Consider the following 26,017-nt stretch of genomic DNA (forward strand, 5'->3'; position numbering starts at 1 on the left):
TGTTGCTGTATACTTGTTTGATGAATCAACTGTTCGTTTTGTTAAATGAGAAAGATAATGTGATCCTGAGTCGGTTGGTCTGGGGGAGGGGCTTAGTTTTTAGTACTGAGGGTGTGTGTTTTGTGTTGTTTTTTTTTTTGTGTGACACTGACAACTCAAGTATATATATATATATATATGCCACGCCTTGCCATTTTTTTCCCCGTTCTTAGTTAAGTGGACCCACAACGGTTTTGTAACAGCGTTGGTGGAACTGAACCTTGCTGTTCAATCAGAGGGCCTAAATCATCACTCTGCTAACGCAGGTTTATTTTCCATGTTTGGGGGTTGACATGCACTGAATAGTCCAGCTGAGAAACAACTTCCTGCATAGCAGATGCTCTCACCATTCAGGTGACGACAAAAAAAGCTTTTGGGTGATTTTAGCTGTTCGCCAGTAACCTTTGTTTACTGAAACAATGACTTTAAATCTGTGACTTAACCTTACATCACTTTTTGCACTGTACTTCACAAGTTGTGGCAGTGCTCATGGGTCAAAGGTCACCCTACAGGTTCACATCAGCAAATATGAATTCTTATTTAGTGTGGATAAGGCATTGGTTTGACAGTTTACCAATGAAGTACACAGAACGAACTGCATGTAAACATAATATATTATGTTAATAATAGAAAAAGCAACTTTCTTATATTTCCCTTTTTGTGATAAGCTCACAAAACAAACAGATGATACAAAAGAAGATAAAGCAAGACAGTAGGCACACAAAAACAGTGGGAAATTCCAGCACTGTACGCACTGTAAAAATATACATCAAATGGTAAAATGACAAATGTGCCCCCATGCTCCAGTGAATCTCTAAAGGGACTGAATGGCATAGGAATGAGCTTTTAACAGAGACACTGGAGGAGGAAGAAAGGAGTCCCATTGCGAAAGAGTTGAATTACCATATCACTGAGGAGCAAATACAAAGCTCCTTGAGAGCAGCAGGGATCCATCATCCAGTGAAGAGCGGTGTTGAAATGTGGATATTTCTGAGTAGTCAGCCACCACACACTGGCACTAAGCAATGGGGGAAATCACACAGTTGTTTAAACCGCATATACTTCATCCTGGGAATCCAGGCTTCAACATTTTACAAAAACCCTTAATATGGAATTTGAAAATTTCAATAGATCCTTCAAGAATCATGAACACACCGTAAACAACTTAAAGAACATGAAGTCGAGACTTATAAAGTTGAGTAAATAATAAAAATGGAACTTAAAAGTTGAAAGGTTTAGAAACCAATGTTTCCACGAGCAAAACTGTAACCCAGTTTGTTCTGGTTCCCAAGAAAAGACATAAGGCCTACATAGACCTCGATGAGGATCGGCTGGTTCAGGACCAGGACACCATTGGCCTTGCCAGGAACTGGCTTCATGGCATGAACTTTCTCTGCTGCATCTTTGAGCTTCACACGGAAGTTGTGGATCTGCGGACAGGAAGACAAGGTTATCAGATATTTATCAGTAAATGTTTCATTGTTTCAGTTTGCTCTGGGTTTGTTTAGGGCGCAGCATGGATAGGTCCTGTGAAAGTGAACTTTCAAAAAGTCATACCTTTTTGTTTTTGACCAAAAAAACAAAAAAAAAACAAACAAACAAACAAACAAAACAAAACCCAAAAACAAAAAAAGAAGAAAAGAAAAGAAAAGAAAAAAACACCACAACTTGTCAAGCATTGCTCTTATGTATATTTGAAGGTAACTGAGCTTGATTTTGCTTTCTGACATTAATCTACGTTCAGCCACAATAGCAAACAGCTTCAGGGATATTCTTCTATCACACTTATACACACTTGTGATACACTTCTATAAAGCATTTGTTGTCTCCAGAGGATGAATCTCACTGACCGACGTTGCTGATAAACTGTATTTTCATTAGCTTTAACAAGACAAAAACTGTGGTTTTGTGTAAAAATGTCAGCAATGTGTCACTTTTCGCATGTTATCATTTCCCTCAAAGCACTACTATGATGGTGTCTGCAGATTCCACACGACATGCCAATGCCATAATAACAGTGTGTACTCCGTATTAATCACCTGAGCATAATCATTTAGCAATGAGTATACAAGGAAATCTACGTAGTTAATTGCTTTGTACAACCAGGAAGTGAGACACTACATAAGAATGTCACCACAAAATCAACACCACAAAGAGAAACAATGTTCTTTAGCATTAAGATTTTAATTTTCCAGGGCCTTTTTTCTACTACCCACATCTTGTTCCCACTCCTACATTTCCCTGGAGGGCGAGATCAGCCAGTATTGTAACACGGGATGGTTGCAACATAGAATTTTCCCAGTGAGAAACAAGTGAGCATGCAAATACTCACTATGCACTTTACCAGTTAGACTGTCTTCTTGCTAACAAAAAAAGAAGCTGCATTTGTAGCTATTAGAAAAAGTTAAAGGGATGGCTGTTAACGCCCCTTGTTACAACCGTCCCTGAACCATCTTTCTCATTCTTTGATTCTTTTTCTTAACAAATCATTAACATACTGAACATAAATCATTACGTTTTCCCCTTGAATTGCTAGATGATCAAATATTACACCATAGCTTAAAGAGCTCCCTGTTTACCCTTCCAACTGCTTAACAGTGTCTTTACAGGACTTTTTTCTTCTGACTGCTGTAAAAGCAGTCATCAAACAAGAGCGGCAGTAACTGAGATTAATGTTAAACTGGAAAGCAAAGTTCTCTCTCATGTTCATTGTTCAATATTATAAAAAAGGGCAGTGTTAGATGAATGAAACAATTTACAATGATGAATTATGAATCAGGCCTACATAAACTAGGTAAAATGTTAAATTAATCATGAGTCAGTGAAAATGTGTTTGGTTACAGCATGATGCTTAATATCAGAGAGAGAAAGACAGAGAGGGAAGTCCCCCTTCCTTCGTTGGTGAGGCCTTCAGATTAAATAAAATAGGACATCAACACACAAATTCTCCTTAATAAATGAATTCTCTGCACTGTCATAATCCTGAGGGGGGTGTCAGGAAAAGCACAGCAACCCCTCACTCCGATATACGCTACCACCACCACGTGCTTCCCTTCCCCTGTTCATCTTGTCATGTCTCGCCTGTCCTTTGTTTCCCCCAGATTCACTGAGGTGTATCACTGCCCTTCCTGCCTCACAAGGCAATTTTGCTCAATAAAGATCCACGAACTAGCTTGCAGGGAGGGCTGGTGATGGTCACAGCTACATACTGAAATCATAAAATGTTTAGCTGCAACACAAAAATCGCATAAATCTCATAAGAAGTTGACACTCTTGAGGTGTTAAACTATGACGAATGCAGACCAAAAAATAAGAAATAAAACAGGGCACATCAGTCCAGTTAGTGGCCAAATTATATAGCAACAGTCCCAATAACGAGAATGATAAATAATCTTTTTAGTTTGATTACTTCTGTGTATTTGTGACGGCTCTAGGCCTTAAGAGTAAATGTTGGCTTGTTTCCCCCACACTTCCTGTCTGTTTGCTTGCCTTGACGGTCCCTCCCATCTCATCAGGGATCGCAGCAACATGCTGGCAGCCTACAAAAACTGAGCATTTCCAAGATGGTCTCTTACAGCCTCTGGGAAGGTTGGTGCCTGTCAGGCACCCTCTTGTGGTTTTTGCTTTTTGCTTTTGTCTTTTGGTTTAATTATTTGAGGTGGCCTTTGGTCCATGTTATTTTGAGTTCAAACTCCTATGGTTCTTAATTTGTTATCTTAAATAAACAATTCCTTTAAACTTGTAATAATACTAATAACAATACTGTGTGGTCCTCCCTACTTTGTTGTGTTCAAGTCAGTGAACTGGGCACAACATATTTTAGACATGTCAGAATAATCCTTGGCATGAACAGTCAGTTTTTAAATCAATTTTGCAAACTGTACATATTTAATAACACCACTGAAATACATTGTTTCAGTAGTATACATACTGGAGTTTATAATTCACCAAACTGGCTGTTCCCGTGTAAATGGGTTTTGATTTATTGTATTAAAAATAAATAAATAAATAAATAAATCACAAAAAGTGTTCCAACTCTCCCCAACTATACAAATAGAATCATTTTATTAAGTAGAACTATTTTATTCAAACTTTAAATCTACCCAGACTTAAGGGAGCTGGATTTTTGAAATAAGCTGAGTTAACGTTTTTCCCCAGATGGTGGAGCTTGTCTATGACAGAACTGTTTCAGGTTTTCTGTTAAGCACCAAGACTGACAGTTACTACTACAGGTACCCGGTTATATTCCTGTTTTTTAGCCTTTGACCAAGAATCCGTCACTGAGATTAAATATAACACAAACAAACAGCCACCTGAAATAACCCGAGACTTGCCTAAACAGTAACCTGCTTAAACTAATCTAATATACACCACAACACTGGCACTGAGGGGAAAGTGTAACACTTCTGCATTGTTTAGACACCAAGAGTCCACTTTTACAATTTTAGATCTAATTGCTGCATATTTTAGAAGTTTGTGCTCATCAAGTGTTTTTACTAGTTTTTGTTTACTAGTCAGATAACGTTTAGGTCTTATTTCTTATGCCTCTTTGTTTGACAATTTAAGTTTTTAATCAGTAACTCTATACATTACCATTCATAATATCAGTTTCTCCATGTTACAAGCAGATTTTTTGTAAATGAAATTGGAGGATTTTGTCTAGTGTTTGATCAACCCTGTGGATGATCATTGACGGGGGTCAGCCTATGTTGTGTTCACTAATGTCGACTAAAGTCAACACGTGGAGTCACTGAAAACTGAATCCCAGTTTGATGCAAAGTGAAACAAATATGTGTGAAGCTCTTGAAATTACTGAGTAAAGGATTTCTACAATCCTTTGTCTCTATCATGCTGAATCAACACTTCGCAATGCTGATAAACATCTTGGTTATGTGGAAATTTGGAAACATGCCATACTGTATGCTATTGAGGTTTTACTTGCAAATCGCAAAGAGTTATTAGTTGTAGTACATGTAGTCTGAAGCTAAATCTGAACTAGCTCATTTCATTCTAGGTTTATATGTTGATAATGTATATCTGGTGCCTGGACAGATTGTGTGTGTGTCTTTGTTCTGAGTATTTCCTTAGGCATCAAGTATGATAGATTAAACATGAATGATATCTGATCCCAAATTCTCGTAAGTCATTTCCTCTGTGATGACTCATCTGACCAGATGATGAATCTCAGCAAACACAAATGCACATCCCCACTTGCATCGGTGCAGTCATAAAACATACTGACAGTCATTATATTGAGGTTGTAACAGGAAAATCTTCAAAATAATAACACTACCAGAGAAATAATAATAAAATAAAATAATAAGAAACTTTTTTTTTTTTTTTTTTTTTTTTTTTTTAAATCTTTGCAATTTAGGATGGACTGTCCGTTTAAATTGTGCCATACTGTCATCAATGAACAATCAACCTACGTCACAGAGAGCTGCAAACGAGTCACTCAGGTTCGTCACAGGATGGTAGGTGAACGTGATAAAAGGGTAGTCAGTGGCAAAGGGGTTCCACCTGGAGGTGAAGGAGGGTTCTCTCAGACGGTCCCAGTAGACTCGCACCCCCTCCCCTTCTCTCCTAAAAACATCAAGACACAGAGGAGACGATCAAGAGTTTTCTTCAGACGGTGACACATTTGACTCACATGTGACATCACGTCAACAACATTGCTCAGGTTTTGACTTGTTTTCCAGTGAGAATTGTGTGCAAAGCACTAAATATATTCCTTTGACTCTGGCTACATCTTAGGTTGCTTAAGGTGTCTTTTAAGTGACAAATATGTGGCATATTCTTTCTTTTTTTTTTTTGTATAACTTTTATCCAAGGCATAATTTATGAGAAATAATGCAGCTGAATAGCTAAAGTATAACAAAGCTTAAATAAAAAATAAATAAATAAAAACACACAACAAACCAAACAAACTGCACTCTGGCTGTGTACTAAATGCATTTTGGTTTGGCTGTACAACTACATCCCAGAGCAAAAGCAAAGGCCTCTTTATTTAAACTTTGTTTTCTATCATCCAAAGAATCTAAACTTGTTAACTTGGTTTATGATGGTACAACTTATTTAGATCCACATTCCTCATGAGTGTAACATAAAACAGCAGGTAAATCAATGAAAAATCATTTTGTTTAGTTGCCTAGCAGTTAATGACACCTCAAAAAGGCTCCAGCTACAGATATAAAGACCAACACGCTCAGTCCTGGTATGCTGTAGCATTAAAATCAGATTTTCTGGTGGATAGTTAGAAGTTAGTTAGAATTGATTGATGCTGACATCGTGCTAGGATGCTAGCATTATAGTATGCTAAAATGCTAGCAGTAGCTACCACTGTATCCAATTTTTATAATGCCCAGTTTGGATGCCCCAACTTTTCCCATGTTGATAATTAGAACGTCAGTCTGTTCACACAGTGCTGTTTTCATAACGCTGTGTCACCGCTTCATTATCAAATCATTACCACTTGTTTATTGAGTGAAAACCAAAATCAGTCAAACTCCAGCCCTCGTTTACACTGTGTGCGTGACACTGCTGATGCTTGTTGCAGACACAGACAGTTAGCAGGTACTTGAATTAAGGGCCGAACTCTGTTATAGCGAAATATTGAGATTATTGTTCACTTATTAAAAATTAAAACTCCCGCTCACAACTTTTGTAACGTCCTAATTATGAAGTTCCGGCACTTCTATTGTTAAAAAGTGTTAATGTTATTTTATCAAAGTTTTCATTTGATCATGGCTGGAGCTTAGACTGCTCTGTTTTTTTGGCAGTTTTTTGACAGTCTGTTGGTTTGATATATTTGGTCCCCCGGACAACATGGACAAAAGGAGCTTTATTTAACAGAAGAGGACAGTAAGTCATCATTGGAAGCAGTCAGTTAACTTCAGATAACAATGTTACTGTAAGAGATGCCTCAGAATTAGTCATCAAATCAATTTCTGTACAACATGTACTCATCATTTTCACAATATATTCAGATTAAAGTATAAAAATGCATGTTAACAGGCACCAGGATACAGGAAATGACATTTACTCTGAATCATTAACCCCCCACTGCCGATCGTCCCACCCACAAGAAAAACAATGCTCCCAGGTTGTTATTGACAAGGGCTTAATATATTTTTCAACCACTCCTTTGGTATCACTATTTTATTTTCTATTCAAATTTTCTACACTTTTTTCCTGTGACTATAATGTATAATTAAACGTGTCTTAATTGGTTAGTGATTACAGAAATCATTCTCAGTGTGGTAACAAAAACATCTACTTAACCTGGCTAAATAAACTTACAGTAAGTTAGAGTCTAGCCACTTTGCAGAGTTTGTAATATTTTTCCCTTTACCTTTCTCTGCTTAAAAAGAACAACATAATAGATACTGTTATAGCGTGCATTCCCCTGAAAACGTGTTCATGAGTTTCAATTTTACAGTTGCTGTCATATTTTCCCTTCAAGTATGACGCAGTATAAAGTATGTATGATTTCTGTGCACAAACCGAAATGCATTTCTACCACCTGATCTGAAGTTTGTACAATTATATTCATTTCAGCAACATCAGTTAACATTATTTCCCTCAAGGGAGTACCAGACCTGTTGGCTGCATGCTACAGTGTTAGAAAATTGGCTGTAATCTGTCCTCAGGCCAAGTATCTAATGTGAGGGCAATCTCATGTTTAACAGGCTTAGAGATAATCTACAGTGTGTTCATCATATTAAATTTCTTTCCGCTGTTGTACCATTTTAAAATACATAGTGTGGGGTTCTAATGAAAGCCCCCTGGAGTCACATTTTTTCTCAGCTGAATGAAACCTCAGAAGACTGAGAGCAAACAGACCTCCAAACACTTCCAGAGCTCATCTTTCAAATTATGTTGGTGTTGATCCACATGCTGTGAAGATCCTTAAATATTCTCTCATACTTCCAAAAGCATAATACCTTAGAGGAATACAGTATCTTCTCACAGAAAGTTCAAATCCCCCTTATCTGCATCTTCCTCAAGCGCATTCAAATAAAGACGACATAAAATGTATCGGACAAATTAGAACTAGACACAACGCAAACTAAAATGGAACCAAAATTTCACAGCCACATCACTTAAATCATCCATTCATCATCAGCCATGCACATGGTTATGGTGGAGAGAAGCTGGGACCCTGAGCGGCTCGCTGCCATCAGGGCCGACAGATGTTCACACAGCTTTGGGGAATTAGAATTCACTTAGTTGTCAACCAGCTTATTAGTCAATTCACCTGATTTGGGAGAGGGAGGCCTCACAATCACAACACTGCCATCATCCAAATGTAATGTAATGTTTTGCATGTTAGTATGTTAACATTTTACTATTAATAGCAAAGAATATTTATAAGTTGATGTGAATTTTGCAGCTAAACAGCAAAACAGTGGTCAAAGAAAATCTGGGAGCTTCGTCAAAAATTTGTGATATCATATTGGGTTCATGGAAAATGTGAAGGTGACTTTTTCACTTTTTCCAGATGTTCAACAATGTATTGATTGAAAAATCTTTGAATAACACACGATTAAACAGTGAGTTTTCAATTGACAGATGAGAAAGTGTGGATTGTTTTGTCATGGTGGTTTGGCATCTTCAGCTTTATCACCATGACTTTCCTCGATTAGCACCTGCTTCACAAAGCAAATAAACAACTAGAGTCACCCCTGATCAAAAAAAGCTGCAGTGACAAGCAGTCAGGCCGCTGTTTTTATATAAAAACATTGAAAGACAAAGGTGGCAAGACAAATAAATCAGTAGATTTCCCAACGGTGTTCTGATATTCTCTTAATATGTCATGCTGTGCTCATTTTACCACAAACCTTGTGCAACACTTCCTGCCAGCCAGAATTAAACACCTGAGGCTAAACAATAGTGCTGCAGCTATGATATGTCACAGTCCTAGGGAGGGGCGGCATCATAATGCAATCATCTAGCCCTGTTTACACAAGCACTTTCAAAATGACAAAGCTGCTGGGGAACATTTTGTGCCTCTTCCAGAGCAAATGTTGCTCACAGAGAGTAGGGTGAAGGAAGAAGAAGGAAAAGAAAAAAAAAAAAAAAAAAGTGGCACAAAAGCAAAGCCCGGGCTAAAGGACTGATTATATTTCAGCAAAAGCTAGTGAGGATGGCGGGGTTATGTTTGTACACATTGCCCTTTGTAAGAGCACACAGCTATTGCTCTAGTATAAATGGGGATATAAAAAAGCTTTGGCAAATTCCACAGGTAAGCTATCACTGGGAGCGGTACCAGCCCGAACAGGCAAAGCAGGGCTGGGCTTTCCAGCCAGAGGCCTCGAATGTCTTCACTGAGTTTATATGGCCAAGCTGGGGATTGCACTTTCACTACGGCTCACTTTGATAGAGACACAAAAATACAGACACAGTTTGACAGGGTCTGTGTCAGAGGACATTTTCAGAAACACCTCAACAAAGTGGCTGAAACTGAGGGTGTTTGCTCTCAACTGATCGCTGTGCTGGAGCTTCACTTAATCCGTAGTGTTTATACAAAACACACACACATGCATGATAATGAATGACAGAAATATGTATTCTGAGCTTAGGGGCAAGTAACGAAAAATTCCGTCTTGGGCCATCAGGTGCTTCAGACTTGAAAGTCAACACAAAAGATAAATATCAAGCCCCGCTCCAGTTGTCATGGCAAGTGTCCCATATTGTCTCAGAGCGAACAAACAAATCGGCTTCGATTGCTCAATAGTGCCTGCAGGTTTGTCAGCCATCCATACATGTATCCATCCAACAAGTTTTTCATTAAGAATGTGAACAGAGCAATAAAAAAAAAGAAGGGGAAAAAAACAAAACAAAAAAAAAAACAAAAAAAAAAGGAAAAGGGTGAAGCACTGGCTTGGAAAAAAAAAATTGTTATGTTTTTACAGTTTTTCGAAAAATTTCCAGCCAAAATGCATTACATTATTCATGATAAAGCTGTTTATGCAGCTTCTGAAGCCTGTAAATGTCATGATGCAAAAACTGTGATATCATAGCTGGAGGCTGTTGAGATATTTCCACCTTGAAAAAGCAGAGTCCACTAGCAGAAAGCGGCTCCCAAGGTGTATGAATTTACAGCAGCATGCCCAGAACGTCATAAATCTGTTCATTTAAACTGTACATGCTGGGAGCAGCCTGTGTGCGTAGTCTGCTCTTGATCTATGTTTTATTTTGGAGATGTGAGAGTTTTTTTATGTCTTGGTTTTAGGAGTCATACTACAAGGAGAGTTGCCACATTGGCATTGGAATGTTAGTGTTATACAGAAAGTTTATTCACTTTATAACTTTATTCTTTTTCTTTTTTTACTTGGCTGTAATTTTAACTGTTACCTTTACTGTAGATGAGTGACTAATCTTCCTTCATCGGAAGTTTCATAATTGTCACAATGCTCTTAGGAACTACAAAGAGATCACATTTCGTCTTTGTCTCCCAGTAAATTTCAGAATAGAATTCAAAATCCTTCTCCGAACATACACAGCTCTTAATGACCAAGCTCCATCATATCTCAGAGTTCATAGTTCCAGTTGCAAGCGGAGGCCACTTTGCTCTCTGGATGGAGGTTTACTTGTGGTTCTGAGAGTAAATCTGGAGGCAGATCTTTCAGCTATCAGGCTCCTCTTCTGTGGAACCGGGCCGAGGGGGGGCGCTTCATTCCTGTTTTTCTTTTAGTCGTGCTGCTATAGGCCTAGACTGCTGGGGGTTGCACTGAGCTCCCTCTCTCTTCTATGCATGTACATTGTACGGATGCAACGCTACAGTTTACCCATGCTTCGGTATGCATCACGGTTTTTGGGCCACGGTAACGATACGGTTTCAATATCTTAATATATCACTACTCACTGGAAAAGGAAATATATTGCATGTAAAAATAATGTTACACCCTTCCACAAAAAACAGAGCAGTATTCAATAAAAAAATAAACAGCAAACATTATTGGAGCCACCATAATTAGAAACTACTTAACTGTTACAAATAGAATATCAGAGAATAGCAGAGATGTAGTCCAACCACAAAATGTACCATAAAAAGGAGCACTTATAGAAAGTGTATTATCTAATAAACTCAATTTTAACCCACTCATAGAAACTACTTAACTTCTACAAATGCAGTCAACAAATGTGAACATGACATTAAGTGCAGCATCAATTCAAAATAGTGCAAAGCAATGCTTGCACGATGCGCTTTGTTTGTTGAGCGTAATTTCTCAGTTGTCATCGTAGTCGACGCTAAATCCAAAATGCTCCCACACTGCGGACTTGTAAGAGGGCACATTTAGAACTGCCAGGTTGTAATAGCTGTATGTTTCTGTGCGTTTGTTTTCCATGGCATCTTCTCTCCTCCTGTCCCTGTTCCCTCTCCATACCTCTACAGAGTCCCCCCTCCTCACTTTCATGCTGCCCTCCCTGAGCCTGGCCCTGCCCAACGTTTCTGCCTCTTAAAGGAAGTAATTCCTTGCAACTGTCACCAAGTGCTTGCTCTTGGAGGGATATGTTGGGTCTCTTTAACAACTCCATAAAGAGTTTGGTCTAGACCTGCTGTAAAGTGCCTTGATGTAAATTTGTTATGATTTGATTTGATTCTAAGCATATACTCCTCTACCTACAGACTGCAATATCAGACCTCAGTGTCAAAATGCCAAGGAGGCCTATTTGTAGTTTGGTGTTTATTTGGATCTCAAATAAATTGCACTCTTGGACACAGTACTTGAGCATTTCTGTTCTATACTGCAGTAGCAAAAACCCCTCTGTTAAGAGAAACCAAATCAGAAATCACATGGATACAAAAACACATACCAAAACAATTACGATGTAAATATGGTGTGGAAAAAAAAACAAACAAACAAAAGAACAAACAAACAAAAACACAAAAAGGCCCAGAAAACAGATAGATATGTATTAAAAAGGTACATTCACTGTCTGCCATTTTTTTACACCCGGCATGAGCAGATGTCTCCGGTGATCTGATCCAAAGTACTATTGTTATGTTCATACTTGTTATTACAATGAGTCCAACCATTTTTCTGGTTGTCTGCATCTGTCGTCAGAGTTTAACACCACAAGGTGTGTCAACTTTTTCTGAGATTGATGCACTTTTAGTCTTGCAGCTAAATATTTCATAATTTCAGTGCATGTGTGTGACCATCACCAGCCCTCCCTTGGCAGCTAGTTTTTTGATCTTTATCGAGTGAAATGACCTTTGTGTGGCAGGGAGGGCAGTGCTAAACCTCGGTGAATATAGAGGAGAACAGACAACATGGAAAAGGATGGACAGGGGAAAGGAAACAGGCAGTGCTGGTAGGAAATAGTGGATGAAGGGTGCTTTGCTTTTTCTGCCACCTCACTCAAGATTATCAGGGTTACTGTGTAGTACTGTACTGTGAGAGACGGTAGTCCAGATGGGTGAAGGTGCTCCAACTGAGGAGCCAAGTCAAATAAAAAGGTACACAGTGATTGATGTAACAGCTCAGACCAAAAATGGACTGAGCTCACCCTTTCTAAAGACATGCATCGTTGTTGCTATTTTTATGCATTTATGCAATAATCGACAGATTATGATGCACATAAAGAAATAATAAAACTTCACAAACAAGACAAATGTAACAAAAAAAAAAAAGTTGCTCATATAGACCACACAGGTCTCTAAGGACAGTGCCTAAGTGGAACACTTTGAGCATAAGCTTGAGCTCGTGTGGCTCTGCAGCAGTTTTTAAAATGTAGAAGCTCGATTTTGGCATACTGACATCATCGTGTTATCCTGACCTTGAGAGGCTGAGAAAATTTCATCTGGAAGTTCATTTAAGATTTAGCAGCGCGTGATGAAAGCTGTGGAACTGAATTGAGGAAAATGTGGGAGCAAGTCTCTGCAGCTCGAACTAAAGATTCAAACCAGGATATCTTAGTATTCACTCACCTATACTGAGTGAATATCAAATACTTTAGTATCCTTTTAAGCGTACTGCACTGATCTTTAGCCAACTTATTGAGATAAGACACCTTACACCTACAATGGCTTCTATAATTTTAAGGATTTAACAAAGAGACCAGAAACTTAGAGCATCTGCTTTAAAATAAGCATAAAGTTGGCACAGTTAAATTTGCTCAAGTGTAAAAAGCAGTGTGAGAAATCCTCATCTAAACATGCTTATCTGATGTATTCGCACCCACGCACGTCTTACTTGCTGAGTACATAGTTTTTATACATCTGCATTTGCTTAATTCTCTTGCTTCATATTACAAGCACTGTCTCTCTTGCGTCACATCACAAATATTGAGTCCAACTGATCATTTGATGAGCTCTTATGTTAATGATCCTTAGCAGTAGAGCTACCATGCCATGTACTGACTGCTGCCCCCTGCTGTTTGAATGTTTTAGCTGCATTGGTTTTTTACGGGTGTGGTCAGAAAGACAGCAGAGGATGACAAACAAGACACACTCAAACTGATTACGACCCTTATTGAAAAAAAAAAACAAAACACTGAAAAAAGTATTAAAAAGTTTACAATGATCGTAACAACTGGGAGATTCATAAAGACATTGTAGTTGATGAAAGTGCTCTTAGTAGATGGTGGTGGGGGTTAAATAAGGTATGATTCTCTGCATTGATCAGATGAGAGACAAAAAGAGAGCAGTGCTGGGATTATTTCCAACCTTCATAAAAAAGGTATATATTTTTTTTACAGTTACTGAAGCAACCTCAACTGGGGCTTCTTTAAGCTTCCACACCCAACACTTTCAGATGGGAATACAAAAAAATCAAAAAATAAATAAAAAAATAGATGATTTTCTGAGTAATTAGTTTGTCTAGACAGTTTGGAAAGATAACACATCTTTCCCCACAGATGCTGAACGTATTGTGCTGTTTCCTTCATTGCTGCACCTGGAGAAGTTGCAGTGAAACCAAAATAATCAAGACTAAAAATACTGACACTCCCTGAACACATTCTACTGGCATCATAAAGGTTTCAGGACGACGAGGGAACACAGAAGATGGCAGTGACATCAAATAAGATGCTCAAATTCTTTGTTGTAATGGTCTGGGAACACTGGGGTCATGACAGTGCTTTCAGTCCCAATTCGATAAGTTGAAGTACATAATTTGCATAGTAAAATATCAATATTCAAAGTACAATGTAAAATGAGGCAAAGCAAGCAAAGCTGCTGTGGTGGCTTGTAATGTCTGCTCAAACATGAAACTTTGATCTTGTGGCATTTCCAAAGTAAATTTATGAAATCCCTGCAAAGTAGGTTGACAAGCTCTACCAGTGAGGGATTGTATATAACAGATCTATCAGTGTTGCGATAGCTGAGCAGAAGTGAAGAGGGTACTAACTGCCTCATAGCAGCCAGACGATGGCTTGACTTTTCTAGTGTGACTGCAAAAGTGTCATATCTATTGTTGTCTACACAATGAAAAGACTTTCTAAAAAGGCCGAATCCAAAGATTCAGTTTTGCAGTCTTCCATGTCAACATTAGCACAAGTTGTGTAGTGGTGCTCTGCCATCTCTCTGAAGGGTGCACACTGACATCAAGTGGTCAGATGACAACTGTCAGAGGACAAATCAAGAGCTCCTGTCACGAGTTCTCTCACTATAGGACAATAATAACTTATGAGAAGCAATCGTGTGTCATTCAAAAACAGTTCATACTGTGTTGATCCCCCTTGCTGGTAAGATAGCCCTGACCTGTTTCTGCATGGACTGCACTTGACCCCTAAAGGTGTGCTGTGGTATTTGGTACCAAAGTGTTAGCAGCAGATCCTTTCAGTCCTACATGTTGTGAGGTGGTGTCTCTACGGATCGGACTTGTTTCCCAGATACTCGGTCGGATTGAGATCTGGGGAATTTAGAGGCCAAGTCAACCCCTCAAACTCATTGTTGGCCTCGTCAAACCATTTTTCTTTACAGCATGGCACATTGTCCTACTGAAAGAGGCCAGAGCCATCATGGAGTACCGTTTCCCGAAGCATCACACTTTCCTTCTTCTCATTGTGCATCATGGTGCCTTGTGTTTCCCAGGTCGGCAAAACACCCAGCCATCCACGTGATGTAAAACAAAATGTGATTCATCAGACCAGGCCACCTTCTTTCACCAGTTCTGATGCTGAGGGGTTTAACATGGGCACCCTGACTGGCCTGCAGCTATGTAGCGCCTTGAGCAGTGTATTCTGACACCTTTCTATCAGAACCAACATTCTTCAGTAATTTAAGCCACATCATATCTGACGATACAGGCCAGCCTATGCTGCCACCATGCACCCTGTCACTGCTTCTTCCTTGGATCACTTTTGATGAATCCTGACCACTGCAGGAACAGCCAACAATAGCTGCAGTTTTGGAGATGCTCTGACCCAGTTATCTAGTCATCACAGTTTGGCCTTTGTCAAATTGCTCAAATCCTTACACTGGCCCATTTTTCCTGTGAGAACAAAATAGCCACTTTCTGTCTAATATACCCCCCATTGATAGGTGCCATCATCAAGAGATAATTAGCGTTAATCGGTCCACTTCAGTGTTATGCCTGATCAGTGTATGTAGATATGTTCAAATGTAAATGGGGAAGATGCATTTGCTCAATGAGCTTTTTTGATATGTTAAAAATCTGAGTTACATGAGAAGATCAGTAGGCTATCAGTGTTTGGGTGAATATAGGCAGCTCTTACAAGGAATAATAATACAAAGAATAATTCATCTGACTAAGATTATCTGGAAGAGAATCATCAACTAACTCTGCAGTATTCAGAGTATTTTATCTTCATTTGATCATCGTTATGGTTTGCTATTCCGTACTATTTTGGTTCACTATGACCACATCAGGCTACACTCACCCGGATATGTTTCTCTTTTAACACACACCTTTTGCTACATTTATACATGATGTCAAAGCTATTTGCATCTAGTTTAAATGCCCTGAATGTGAGACTTGTGAGAAATGGGACCTACGTTTGTACCCTGTTCTCTTTGGATCTCATCAGCAGTGCTGTAAGCAACACTGATAATGAATGACAACAGCTGACACTGTGTCCTTGTTAGCAGCTGCTGCCTTGTTAAGTTCTGCATTTTAGCAACAAAGCTGCCTTTGCTGTTCCTCAGTTGTATTTTTCACAGTTATCACACTGCATATGCACATCACGTTTACGCCAGTTTGCACATACCTAGTGTGGACCAAAAGTCATGTGATAAGTTTTTTTGGGCGTGGTGGATGGAAAGTGTTTGTGTGGTTTTCAACGTAAATGCAGACACTTTTGGAGCCATAAATTAGGAAGTAGCATGAGCAAAAGCATAAGCAATGAGAGTGTTGGCCTTAAATTCATGACATTTCCAGAAACATTTAATTTTATTTATATATATATATATGTATATGTGTGTGTGTGTGTGTGTGTGTGTGTGTGTGTGTGTGTGTGTGTGTGTGTGTGTCTGTCTCTTGGTTGCTGTAATAAACAAATATTTTCCAGAAAGTGTTTTTAAAGCTTGATAATTTCTTAGTCTTTTTTAGAAAAGGGCAAATTGCATTTTTTTTTTTTTTATACAGGGAGTTAAGTGCTAGATTTTTTTTTCTCAGTGATCAGCATGCACTCATTTATCACTTTTTGCCAAAAATAAGACAATATGACCCAGACAAAAAAGAATACACTTCCTGAGGGAGCGATGGAAAGAAAGACAGAGGGAGGGAGGGAGCAGTGAAGACAATGTGGAAATGTTGGACGGGTGAGTATTTCTCATTTGAAACCGTCTCTTTACTGTTTGACTCCCGGGTGGCGTTGACAAGCATTTTATGTATAATTTAACTTAATGTGCAGAGATAAAGCCGCCAATAAAGGCTGCATTCTCTAAGCTCTTCAGAGCACATTTCGTTTTATTCATTCAAATTAGTTTTAGTTAGTTTCGTGTCCCCAGAGCCATCTTTTAAAAGGTTTAGATGAAAGGGCTACATTAATTTTGTTGCTAATCAGTTAAGTGACAGTTCCAAGTGACAGCTATGCACTCCTTAGCCCAAAAACCTCTCAATGCGCCCATCTCTCTGCCATGCCTGCTGCTGTTCTGCTCTTCTGTGTGTCCCTGGTTGATCCTGTCGACCCTGCATCAACCGTCTGCATGTATCCCTCCGACAACACACTTCGCCATGAACACTTTTTTGTTCATTTAATCATTCATGCAATCTTTGAAATTCATTAAACAGGCTGGATGATGCATTTCTATCACATCTTCAAATGTGTCATATCTTTTACATAAAGAGTATGTTGTGTGGTACACTACTTAAACAGCGTTAGTAAAGCTTCATATATGAGCAAAAACTGTGACTTGGCATGTTCTGTGGAAGAGCCTTAATGGTTAATCATAAAGCAAATGGGATTTTTTTTAACAAGGATTTTTGCTTTTGTGAAGAAAATTAGAGCATGGAGCAGATAATTAGCTTTATATTTGTAATTCTCAAAGTAAGGTTTTTATTTTTTAATTAGCAACTAAACTCTACAAAGAGGAACTCTGGAGAAGACTTACTGAAAATTTGAAAGCTCAAAGGCTTTGTCTATAACACTGTGCTTCATAACTAAGGCTGCATAATTTGGGAAATTTCAAGGTTGTTTACGTTTCAACAGAATTTATGGGAATATAGGGGAATTAACAGAAATATATGGGAATAAAACAGAAATTAAAAAACTGAAGGTGGGCCCTTAACGGGAAACTTAAATATAGTTGGGGGGAAATATATTGTAGCATCACCCTGATTAATACCTCCAGATTTGATGCAAGTACATTTGAAGATATATGCTATTCCTCAAGCCCATGCAGTGCTCACTAAAGGGTGAATGAGGCCACACTCAATACATAAAACAGATTTTCTACAACCCTGGAGTATTCAGGGCACATATTTAAGCCAGCAGACTACATAAAATTTAAGAAAATTTTGGTAATATCAATATTATTATTGACCATTTAAGAGGCCAGCTTATCATGGAGCTAAGGTAACAGCAAAGGTAACAGTGCATTATTTGAAAGATATGAGGTGACCTACTGGAAAAGGGAGCGCTTCGGGAAGCTGAAGGTGCCATAAGAGATGCGGTCCATGAAGTTGAGAGGGATCCTCTGAATCTGCTCAGAGATGAACATCACAAAGTCGTACTTGATGACCAAGAGAGAGTTGTCTGTGATCATAACAAGACGCTCCTTTTCATTGTTCCAATGATCCACCCTGATTTAAAAAAAAAAAAAAAAAGAGAAAAAGATTATTCAGAGCTTAATTTTCTTAATTTGAAACAATATTACCTGTCACACAAGATACTATTACACTGCAAAAGTTTAAACTTTTTGAGGGTTATGACAAAAGACCAAAGCTACAAAGATGAGACATTCTGAACTTTAAGTCATTTCAAAAATAATGAAGATAGCACACGAATAGTTAGAGAATAAAAAGGAAGAGAATAAGACATCTCATTACTTATATTATGGTTCTTCATTCATATCAAGTTGCACGTCTAGAACTACAGTTCTAGGAGTGTATAAAGAAGCTTTTTTACATTTTCAAATTGCATGTTAAACTCCGATGTCATCTGATTTCGGTTTTTGGGTGTATCACTGAATGTTGAAGAAAACTAAAGACATGAAGATTCTCTAGTCAGTTCTGCAGTTTTGATGAACAACTTTTTTGATGTCCGACTGATCTAATGACCCCTCTAATTCATCTTGTGACCCTTTTTTGGCAAACCAGTTTAGTGAACTACAGTTTTAGAGTGATTCTCCTTGTGTATGAGAGTCTTTTTGAGAAATTACTTGAAGTTAATACTAAAAACATACAAACGTACAGCAAAGTCGCTCAATTTTGTAATAAAAATTTACCAAAATGCCCTTGGCAACAATCATGCAATATGAATGCAAACATTTCCAAGTCTCCTAGTTTTTCCATAAAAGAAAGAAAGAAAAACCCACCTTGAAAAACATCTTTAAAGTCATAATAATTAAAGTCACAAAACCTGCCGTTGCACACAAAAGCGCTCCCTCACTGATGTGCATACATAACTAACTCATGGTTTCTCTTTTAGTGGCTCGCTTTCATGCAGCCCACTGAGCTGGGTACACGCAGCAAAATCCAAATCCTGCAGCCGCAGGCCAAAACACAAAAAAGAAAAAAAAAAAGGAAAAAAAAAAAGAGAAAAGAAAACTGTTTGCTGAGCAGTCCATCATTGTGAAGTGTGGATGAGAAGTTTGCTAATGACATTAGTTCACTTTGACTGGCGTCATGGACGGTGCCGAAGTCTTAAAGACATCCGGTATGACACTGGATGTCTAACACACCACTGGCCCTCGAGCTTGAAACAACAGCATAGTGACGACGAAGACAATGAGGCCTGGAGGGATGTTCCTCTAGAGGTGCTTAGAGAAGCAGCTGTACCATCATATTTGTTTACAGACAAAGAGTCGTATGAATCCTACTATCTAACACTTTGTAAAAAGCAAACAAACATTGTAATCTACTGCTATGGGCACTATTTGGATTTAAAAAATATATAATTTTTTTTCAGTTTTTCAACATCAAGAAACAAAAGCAGCACATACGAGAAAGTTGTATATGATGACCATAATTTTGTACATAGAGGAATAATATAAAATCAATAAAATAAACAAAATAAAAATAAAAGACCGACAGATGAAAAATCATAAAAGTACATAAAGTGAGATCATCTCACTCTTTCTAAAGTCGGCGACAATCCTCTGCAGTGCCAGATTTGAGGAATTGGTCATGCTTTTCCAACACTAGTCTCGGCCTCCCTTGGGGACATTCAGCAGCAGCGTTACAGGATTTCCATATAATGGACTCTTTCTGTAGCAAGAAATCCTACAGCATCTCCTGAAGCAACAATAACTGTGGGCCAAATGTAGGACAAGCATTAATATGTGTTGGATAGAGCTGCATAAATGCTATGTATTATTCATTTTCACATGGACAGCCTTTTAAATGTCTCCTGAAAGCTTGTCCAGAAGTGATACTACCTGGCATCTCCGAGTGCACTTCGAAATGCAGTCATTTCATTTTATTCCGTGTTCGAGTCAGTTAGATCATCACCTCTGCTTTGACTTCTGTAGGAATCTTAGAGCGCTGTGTTTGATGAGAGCCCTGATTTGAGTGAAGGGTTAACTAATGAAGACATCTATATCTGACAACACCAAGGCATCAGGAGTTTGTACTGTGAATTTTATACGTGTTGTATTTAATGTTCGCATCCTATGGGAATCAGGTCAGTGCAGTCATGCAGTAGATACGATGAGTCGACAGTGTATTAGGAATGAGGTAGCACATAATACTATAAACTCACTGTGTATGTACCGTCATAATCCCATTGTCAGGTGAAAACCAAGAGTCTATTTTCTTGTTTTTCCAGAGGAGGAAAATGATTTAATTATAAGCAGAATGTCAGTATAAATAACTTATAAAGGTTAGACATGTTTATGTGCTTTTTGTATGGACCAGCTAGAGATGAAAATTTGTCAATTAGCTGCCATTCTTTCAATTACCTTAATAGAAAATTATTAAAGAACTATTAAAATGGTTTCAGAAAACCTAATGCAAAAGTTCATATTAGGGTTTGCTTTTTTTTTTGGAATTTCAAATTTCTGATGTTCCACGAAAGCAAACTGACTATCTCAGATTTTAAACTGTTTTGGTAAATTTGGTAAATGGAGAAATTTTGAAGATCTCTCTTGTGTTCTGTTTGGTGTTAGTTGTGGCTTTGAGTTACATCACAGAACACACAACGCTAACTTTGCATTAGTGATAGTTTTTTGCATTCTTGCCCATAAATCTTTGATGGAACTGCCACTTTAAACATGTAATAATACTTAATTTGCTATATCATATCATATTCAATTAAATTATAGAATTTTTTTATCTATATCGTAGCTAACACAAAATAAAGATTTCTTCATCAAATGTATAAATTTCACATTTGACATTTTTCATCGACTATTTATTTATTTAGAAATACACTGTCTCTCTACTCTGAGGGCAAAAGAAAAAGCTTGTGAACCAAGAAAACATTTTGTCACTACTGCGGGTGTGTCCAAAATTAGCCTCCCTTTCAAAATGCTTCTGTAAATATTGACGGTTTTTGATTTGTTCGTTTTCGATGTCAGAGAACAGCTCTATTGACCTCATGGGAAGAGAATTGCTATGTAAACTATATGCGTCAATCCATTGTTCAGCTGAAGGTTTGTTTTTAAACCCTCCCAGATTTAAAAGCTCCATATGCATTTCAGTTTTTGCTCATTTCATGTTCTCCACTATCATCCAAGCGATTGCTAAAACCTCCCCAGCATGTGCAGCATTAATGTCTGATGCCTCTGCTATGGCTATGAGGCCTCTTCTACACTGTACAGCAGCGCTCAACCCTCCAGAGCAACACAGACAGGTAGCTGATGGGTCCCTTACTCAGCAAGAGTGCTATTTCCAAGCTCAACGTGTCTTTCTTCACACTTTGATACTGTTCTGTGAATGATCTGTACTCATGGATTGAAAGTTAATAAATGCTTCATAATATTTCTAACCCACTGTTGATTGGTTTATGTTTTTAACCATTCATTTTTAATGTGCTAATTACAGATACTTTTGTAATATTAGGAGAAGCTGAATGTTCTTACATCCACTTAAAGCCACATTATAGTGCGTTATACCAGTGAATGGCAACTTATACTCTGCTTATACCTGGGGAACTTTCAGTGATACAAGTAGTATAAGTGCCACCAACAAGAGAGACGGCACTACTACTTCTCTGAATTAACGATACAAGCTTTAAAAAAATGACCCTGCATATCAACATGAGCACAAAGCTGTGCAACAGAACAAGGTTTCATGAACTCACTCTGCCATCAGCCAGATGCTTTGAATGCTGCCATCGACTTCTTTATCCACCAGGGCTTCAACGTCTTTGATGGCCTGATCCAGAGTGCCAGGCTGAGGAGATAGAAATGCATGGGTGTCACTTTCTAATTTTCCATTGTGACAATCACAATGTGTACACAGAAAGCTTAAGGCATAATCTTTGAGGCACACATGCAGCTGGGACTGGTACTCCAACAAAATGTCATTGCGTCTATGTGTCATGCAGAACAACAATAAACAAAAGCACAAAGACTCAGCACATGAAAATGACTGTAAATGAAGAAAGCTGAGCGTGGAGCTTTCATGTACAAATGTAAATAACTAAAAACGTCTCTGTTTTCCATTGCTACACAAACACACATTAATGCAGTTTTAAACATACTATTCCATCCCTAAACATATGATTTATTTTTTCAATGCCAAGTTGAAGAAATCAAAAAGATCAGGACTTCATGCTGGCAATGTTACTATAATCTGAGCTGTGGGTTGAGCTGACCTGGCAACATGGGATGCATGACTGACTTCCCCTTGCAACCCAATACAATATTCTTACAATGAAGAATACTTTGTGGTGCTATGGAAATTACTGAAGCTGAGCTGTCATATTATTTGGCTGCATAACACAGTGATATATAAACATGTACAAGATGCACCGTGACAACAACAACAAACCTAAACCTAAAAATATAAGGATATGAATACAGAATTTTTGAAGCTAGTGCCAATAGAGTAAATCAACATATAGACAGTATAGGGTGTTTAAAAAAAAAAAAAAAAGAAAAAGAAAGAAAGAAATTGAAAAAATAAAATGTCAAGTACCAAGAGACATGTTTTTGCATTTTTTGCTACTCATTGGCAAACATACATATGGCTATAATAATACTGATATTTATAATAATATAATGTGGGCTGATATACTAACCCCAAATGAAAGACTCACAGCACCTCTCCTATTTGGTTATAGTCTTCAAAGAAATTAATTCATTGCAGTTATGGAATCATCTTTATGTGCTTTTTGCTTTAATTTCCACTAATGTATCATGTTTTATTAACCCTTCAAATGTCTTGAAAGAAACACTTTAACCAGCACAGAGATCATTTCTACAAAGTCCTCCGGCTGTCTGTGGTTAAAATGTGACCTGCTGAGTGGCTGCACATGAAAATCAACTAATTTATGTTTATTTCTGTATGTGGTGTCCCAAAAGAAATAAAATACCATGCTAACGGCCGCAGCTACCAAGTGAATGTGAGTACGAGCACACTAAAAATACTAGCTATCACATTAATATTTAGCCCAGTAGATACATAAGGGCTTGCTTGGCTAAATACATTTAGTTTAAGGAGCTATTTTTCAGTTTTGCTTTTGCTACAGAGCCACTGGTAGTTATCAGAAACAGCTATGATTCACATTCACCATCAACCTCTCTCATTTACATGTGACTGACTTCCTGCAGTACAGGACCATGCAAATATTATCTTAGTTTATTGACTATTAGACCTTCAGCACATCACCATCAGGCTTAAAGGCACATTATCATTTTATTTCACTAGAAAAACAACCAGGGCTGAGCTCACTGACCCTTCATGTGAGTGTGATCACAGCAGCAGATGTTGTGTGTTTGTGTGTTAAAGTGTGTTGTGTGTTGTTTACCCTCAGCACGAAGAACTTCTTCATTTTGAAGTGCTTCACGGAGGGGTCCTCTGGGGCCGCACCGCTCTCCGCTGGCCGCTCCCCGGGCGGCTGTGCCCGGCCTGCCGGCTGAGCGTCCTCCGGGCGGCTGGAAGGGGAGCTGGGCTGCTGCCGCTCCGGACCGGCGGCTCCTTCCCCGGCAGACATGACGCCGCTTCACAGACACACACAACCTGTGAAAGTGGAGCCGTTTAACACGGAAGCCAGTTTCTAGCATTTCTGTCAGAGAGACATCCAGGACGGAAACCCAGCTCGTCTTTACGCACCACCGCGGTGCGCCTCGATACTTTGGGACGGACTGCGATTGTACAAAGAAAGAAAGAAAGAAAACTTACCTCACCTGTAATGAAGCGTCGGTCCGGTGTGTGTGTGTTTGTGTTTGTGTGTGCAGCAACAGGTGTCTGACTTCCTTGTTCCCGGTTCCTCTCTGAAAGCAGCTGCTCTCACTGAACACCTAATTACGTTTATCTGCTGGATCTAAATGTAAAAGTCAGAGCAGCATCATGTTCGGAGGCGGATTTTAAGGCAGACTGTGTTGGGCCTCTTTCGGTTTCTGTTGCTTTTTCAGGAGGAACAGTGCGGCCTGATATTTCCTCCCCCCTGCATTTCGCTCACTGCCATGTTGTAACTTTAACACAAAATTAAAATATTTTAAAATGTCTGATTAGTTTTGGCCATAAAATTAATATTTGCTTTTTTGTGTTCCCCATTCTTTCATTTCAATAGTTCATAGAAATAAGATGTGGATGAAAGGACACCGATGCTTTCCGAGCTAAGTGCCTGAAAACAGCCTAGAATTACTTTCCTGACCTTTTTCAAATGACAAGAGATTCAATGTTTCCCACTCGTACTGGATGTTTAGGAAATTAACTGAGGTTAAAAGAATTTTTGTGAATAATTTTAGCTCTTAGGTCACCGCAGCATACAATAAGTGTTCATTGAATCAATCACAAATTAAAAAGAAATGAGAGTTCATTTGTGGGATCACTAGTGGGAGTAAAAACCTGAAATCTGTACCTGGTAAATTCACAGCAACGAACCAAACAGCAGACACAGATTTGCTGACATGCTGGTGAAGAGAGCTTCTAAAAACCAATCTAAAAGACATCGTGGACAAAAATATCTAAGGTCTCCAGAAGTTAGTCTTCATAAAACTAGCTATATAAAGCAAATAAATAAATATATCTTTAAGTTTATTTTAGACTTCAACACATAACAAAAAAACATTGTAAGTTGTATTCATTTTCATTCATTTCAACAATTACAGATCGACCAGTGGCATTAGCAGCATGTCAAAAAAAAAGTTTCAATTCCAGTTCCGCCAGAATGTTTGACCTTTTCTGCAGCGAGCTTTAATCTGGACAAGGTTCGATTTAAGAGGATATTGTTTTATTTCACACAGGACCAAAACACAAGAGGAGTGATACATTTCTTGGGTTGTATTTTAAGATGCTGTGAATATGCAGAACATTTATGCTGCCTAGAATAACTTTACAGATTTGTGCACCAGACTATTTATATTGTTTATGAAAGGTTTAGCTTGCTTTGCTCTCAAGCTTATGTTCCTGTCTTGACATCTTTTCCTAAAATACCAGTGAATGGCATTTCATGACTCAAATGGACGATAACACAATCAAGCAATTGCGTGATGAACCAGATCACTGAATGCAAATAAGACTTTTTCCTCCCACAAATCCTTGAATAGCATCACCATTTAGCCATCAATCTGCATGTGCGTTAATGTTTTCTGACATAGCATGCCGTAAAGCCACTCAATCCCAATCAACACTCTGTCGGGGAGCTCTTCCAGCGCCTTGTCGGAAGTTTAAAACTGATCCAGTTGTAATCTGCAGCCATCAAAGAAATGTAGACAGGTTTCTAAAGGCGTTCTTTCTGTGTGGTTGCTTAGCTACTCCCACGGACCCTGAGCTGAGATTTTCATGCATTTTAGTGTTGCATGAATGGCCAATAGCTTTCAGTCCTGATTTCTTCTGGGATTTTTTTTCTTCGCAGTGAAGTAATTACTTGTAATCAGTCCAGCTTCTTTGGTTCAGCGATGGCTTTAATGGTGAATTTTCTGTATTCATTTTCTCCTCACGTTGAGGCATGACTTGAATTTCTAGAATTTCTTCAAACTCCCCATGAAATCCAGAAATCAATTTATTGTTTTGTATTTGATTCTGTGATAGCTGCAAACTAAAGACCAGGGCAGTATTGAATCACAGACCGTGGGGCCATTTTATCTGAATATCTCTGGATGACAGCGCCATGCTTGAATACTATATCTGTGCTAACACACACTTAAAGGAAACCAGTGAACTTAAAAATCCTTTGCCTGACAATGCATCACATCATTTGGACAGACAAAGATAAGAATAATCCATGTTGTTGT

At 38.4% G+C, this 26,017-nt stretch overlaps 1 protein-coding gene across 2 annotated transcripts; it reads right to left on the bottom strand.

Moving 5' to 3' along the window:
- Window positions 1-111: 111 nt before the first annotated feature.
- tprg1 (tumor protein p63 regulated 1) lies at window positions 112-24,150 on the bottom strand. Of its 2 annotated transcripts, none has more exons than XM_029499924.1 (6): window positions 23,966-24,150; window positions 23,587-23,798; window positions 21,916-22,007; window positions 18,078-18,254; window positions 5,469-5,622; window positions 112-1,469 (listed from the first exon to the last, which is right to left on the bottom strand). In XM_029499924.1, exons 2-6 carry the CDS (start codon window positions 23,770-23,772, stop codon window positions 1,275-1,277), a joined length of 804 nt encoding a protein of 267 aa, XP_029355784.1. In that variant the 5' UTR covers window positions 23,773-23,798; window positions 23,966-24,150; the 3' UTR covers window positions 112-1,274. The 2 variants fall into 2 exon arrangements, with proteins under 2 accessions (XP_029355784.1, XP_029355783.1); XM_029499923.1 differs by having other exon boundaries at window positions 23,961-24,150.
- Window positions 24,151-26,017: the final 1,867 nt, after the last annotated feature.

This window comes from Echeneis naucrates, chromosome 4 (genome assembly GCF_900963305.1).
Source record: "Echeneis naucrates chromosome 4, fEcheNa1.1, whole genome shotgun sequence".
Classification (NCBI taxonomy): Eukaryota; Metazoa; Chordata; class Actinopteri; order Carangiformes; family Echeneidae; genus Echeneis; species Echeneis naucrates.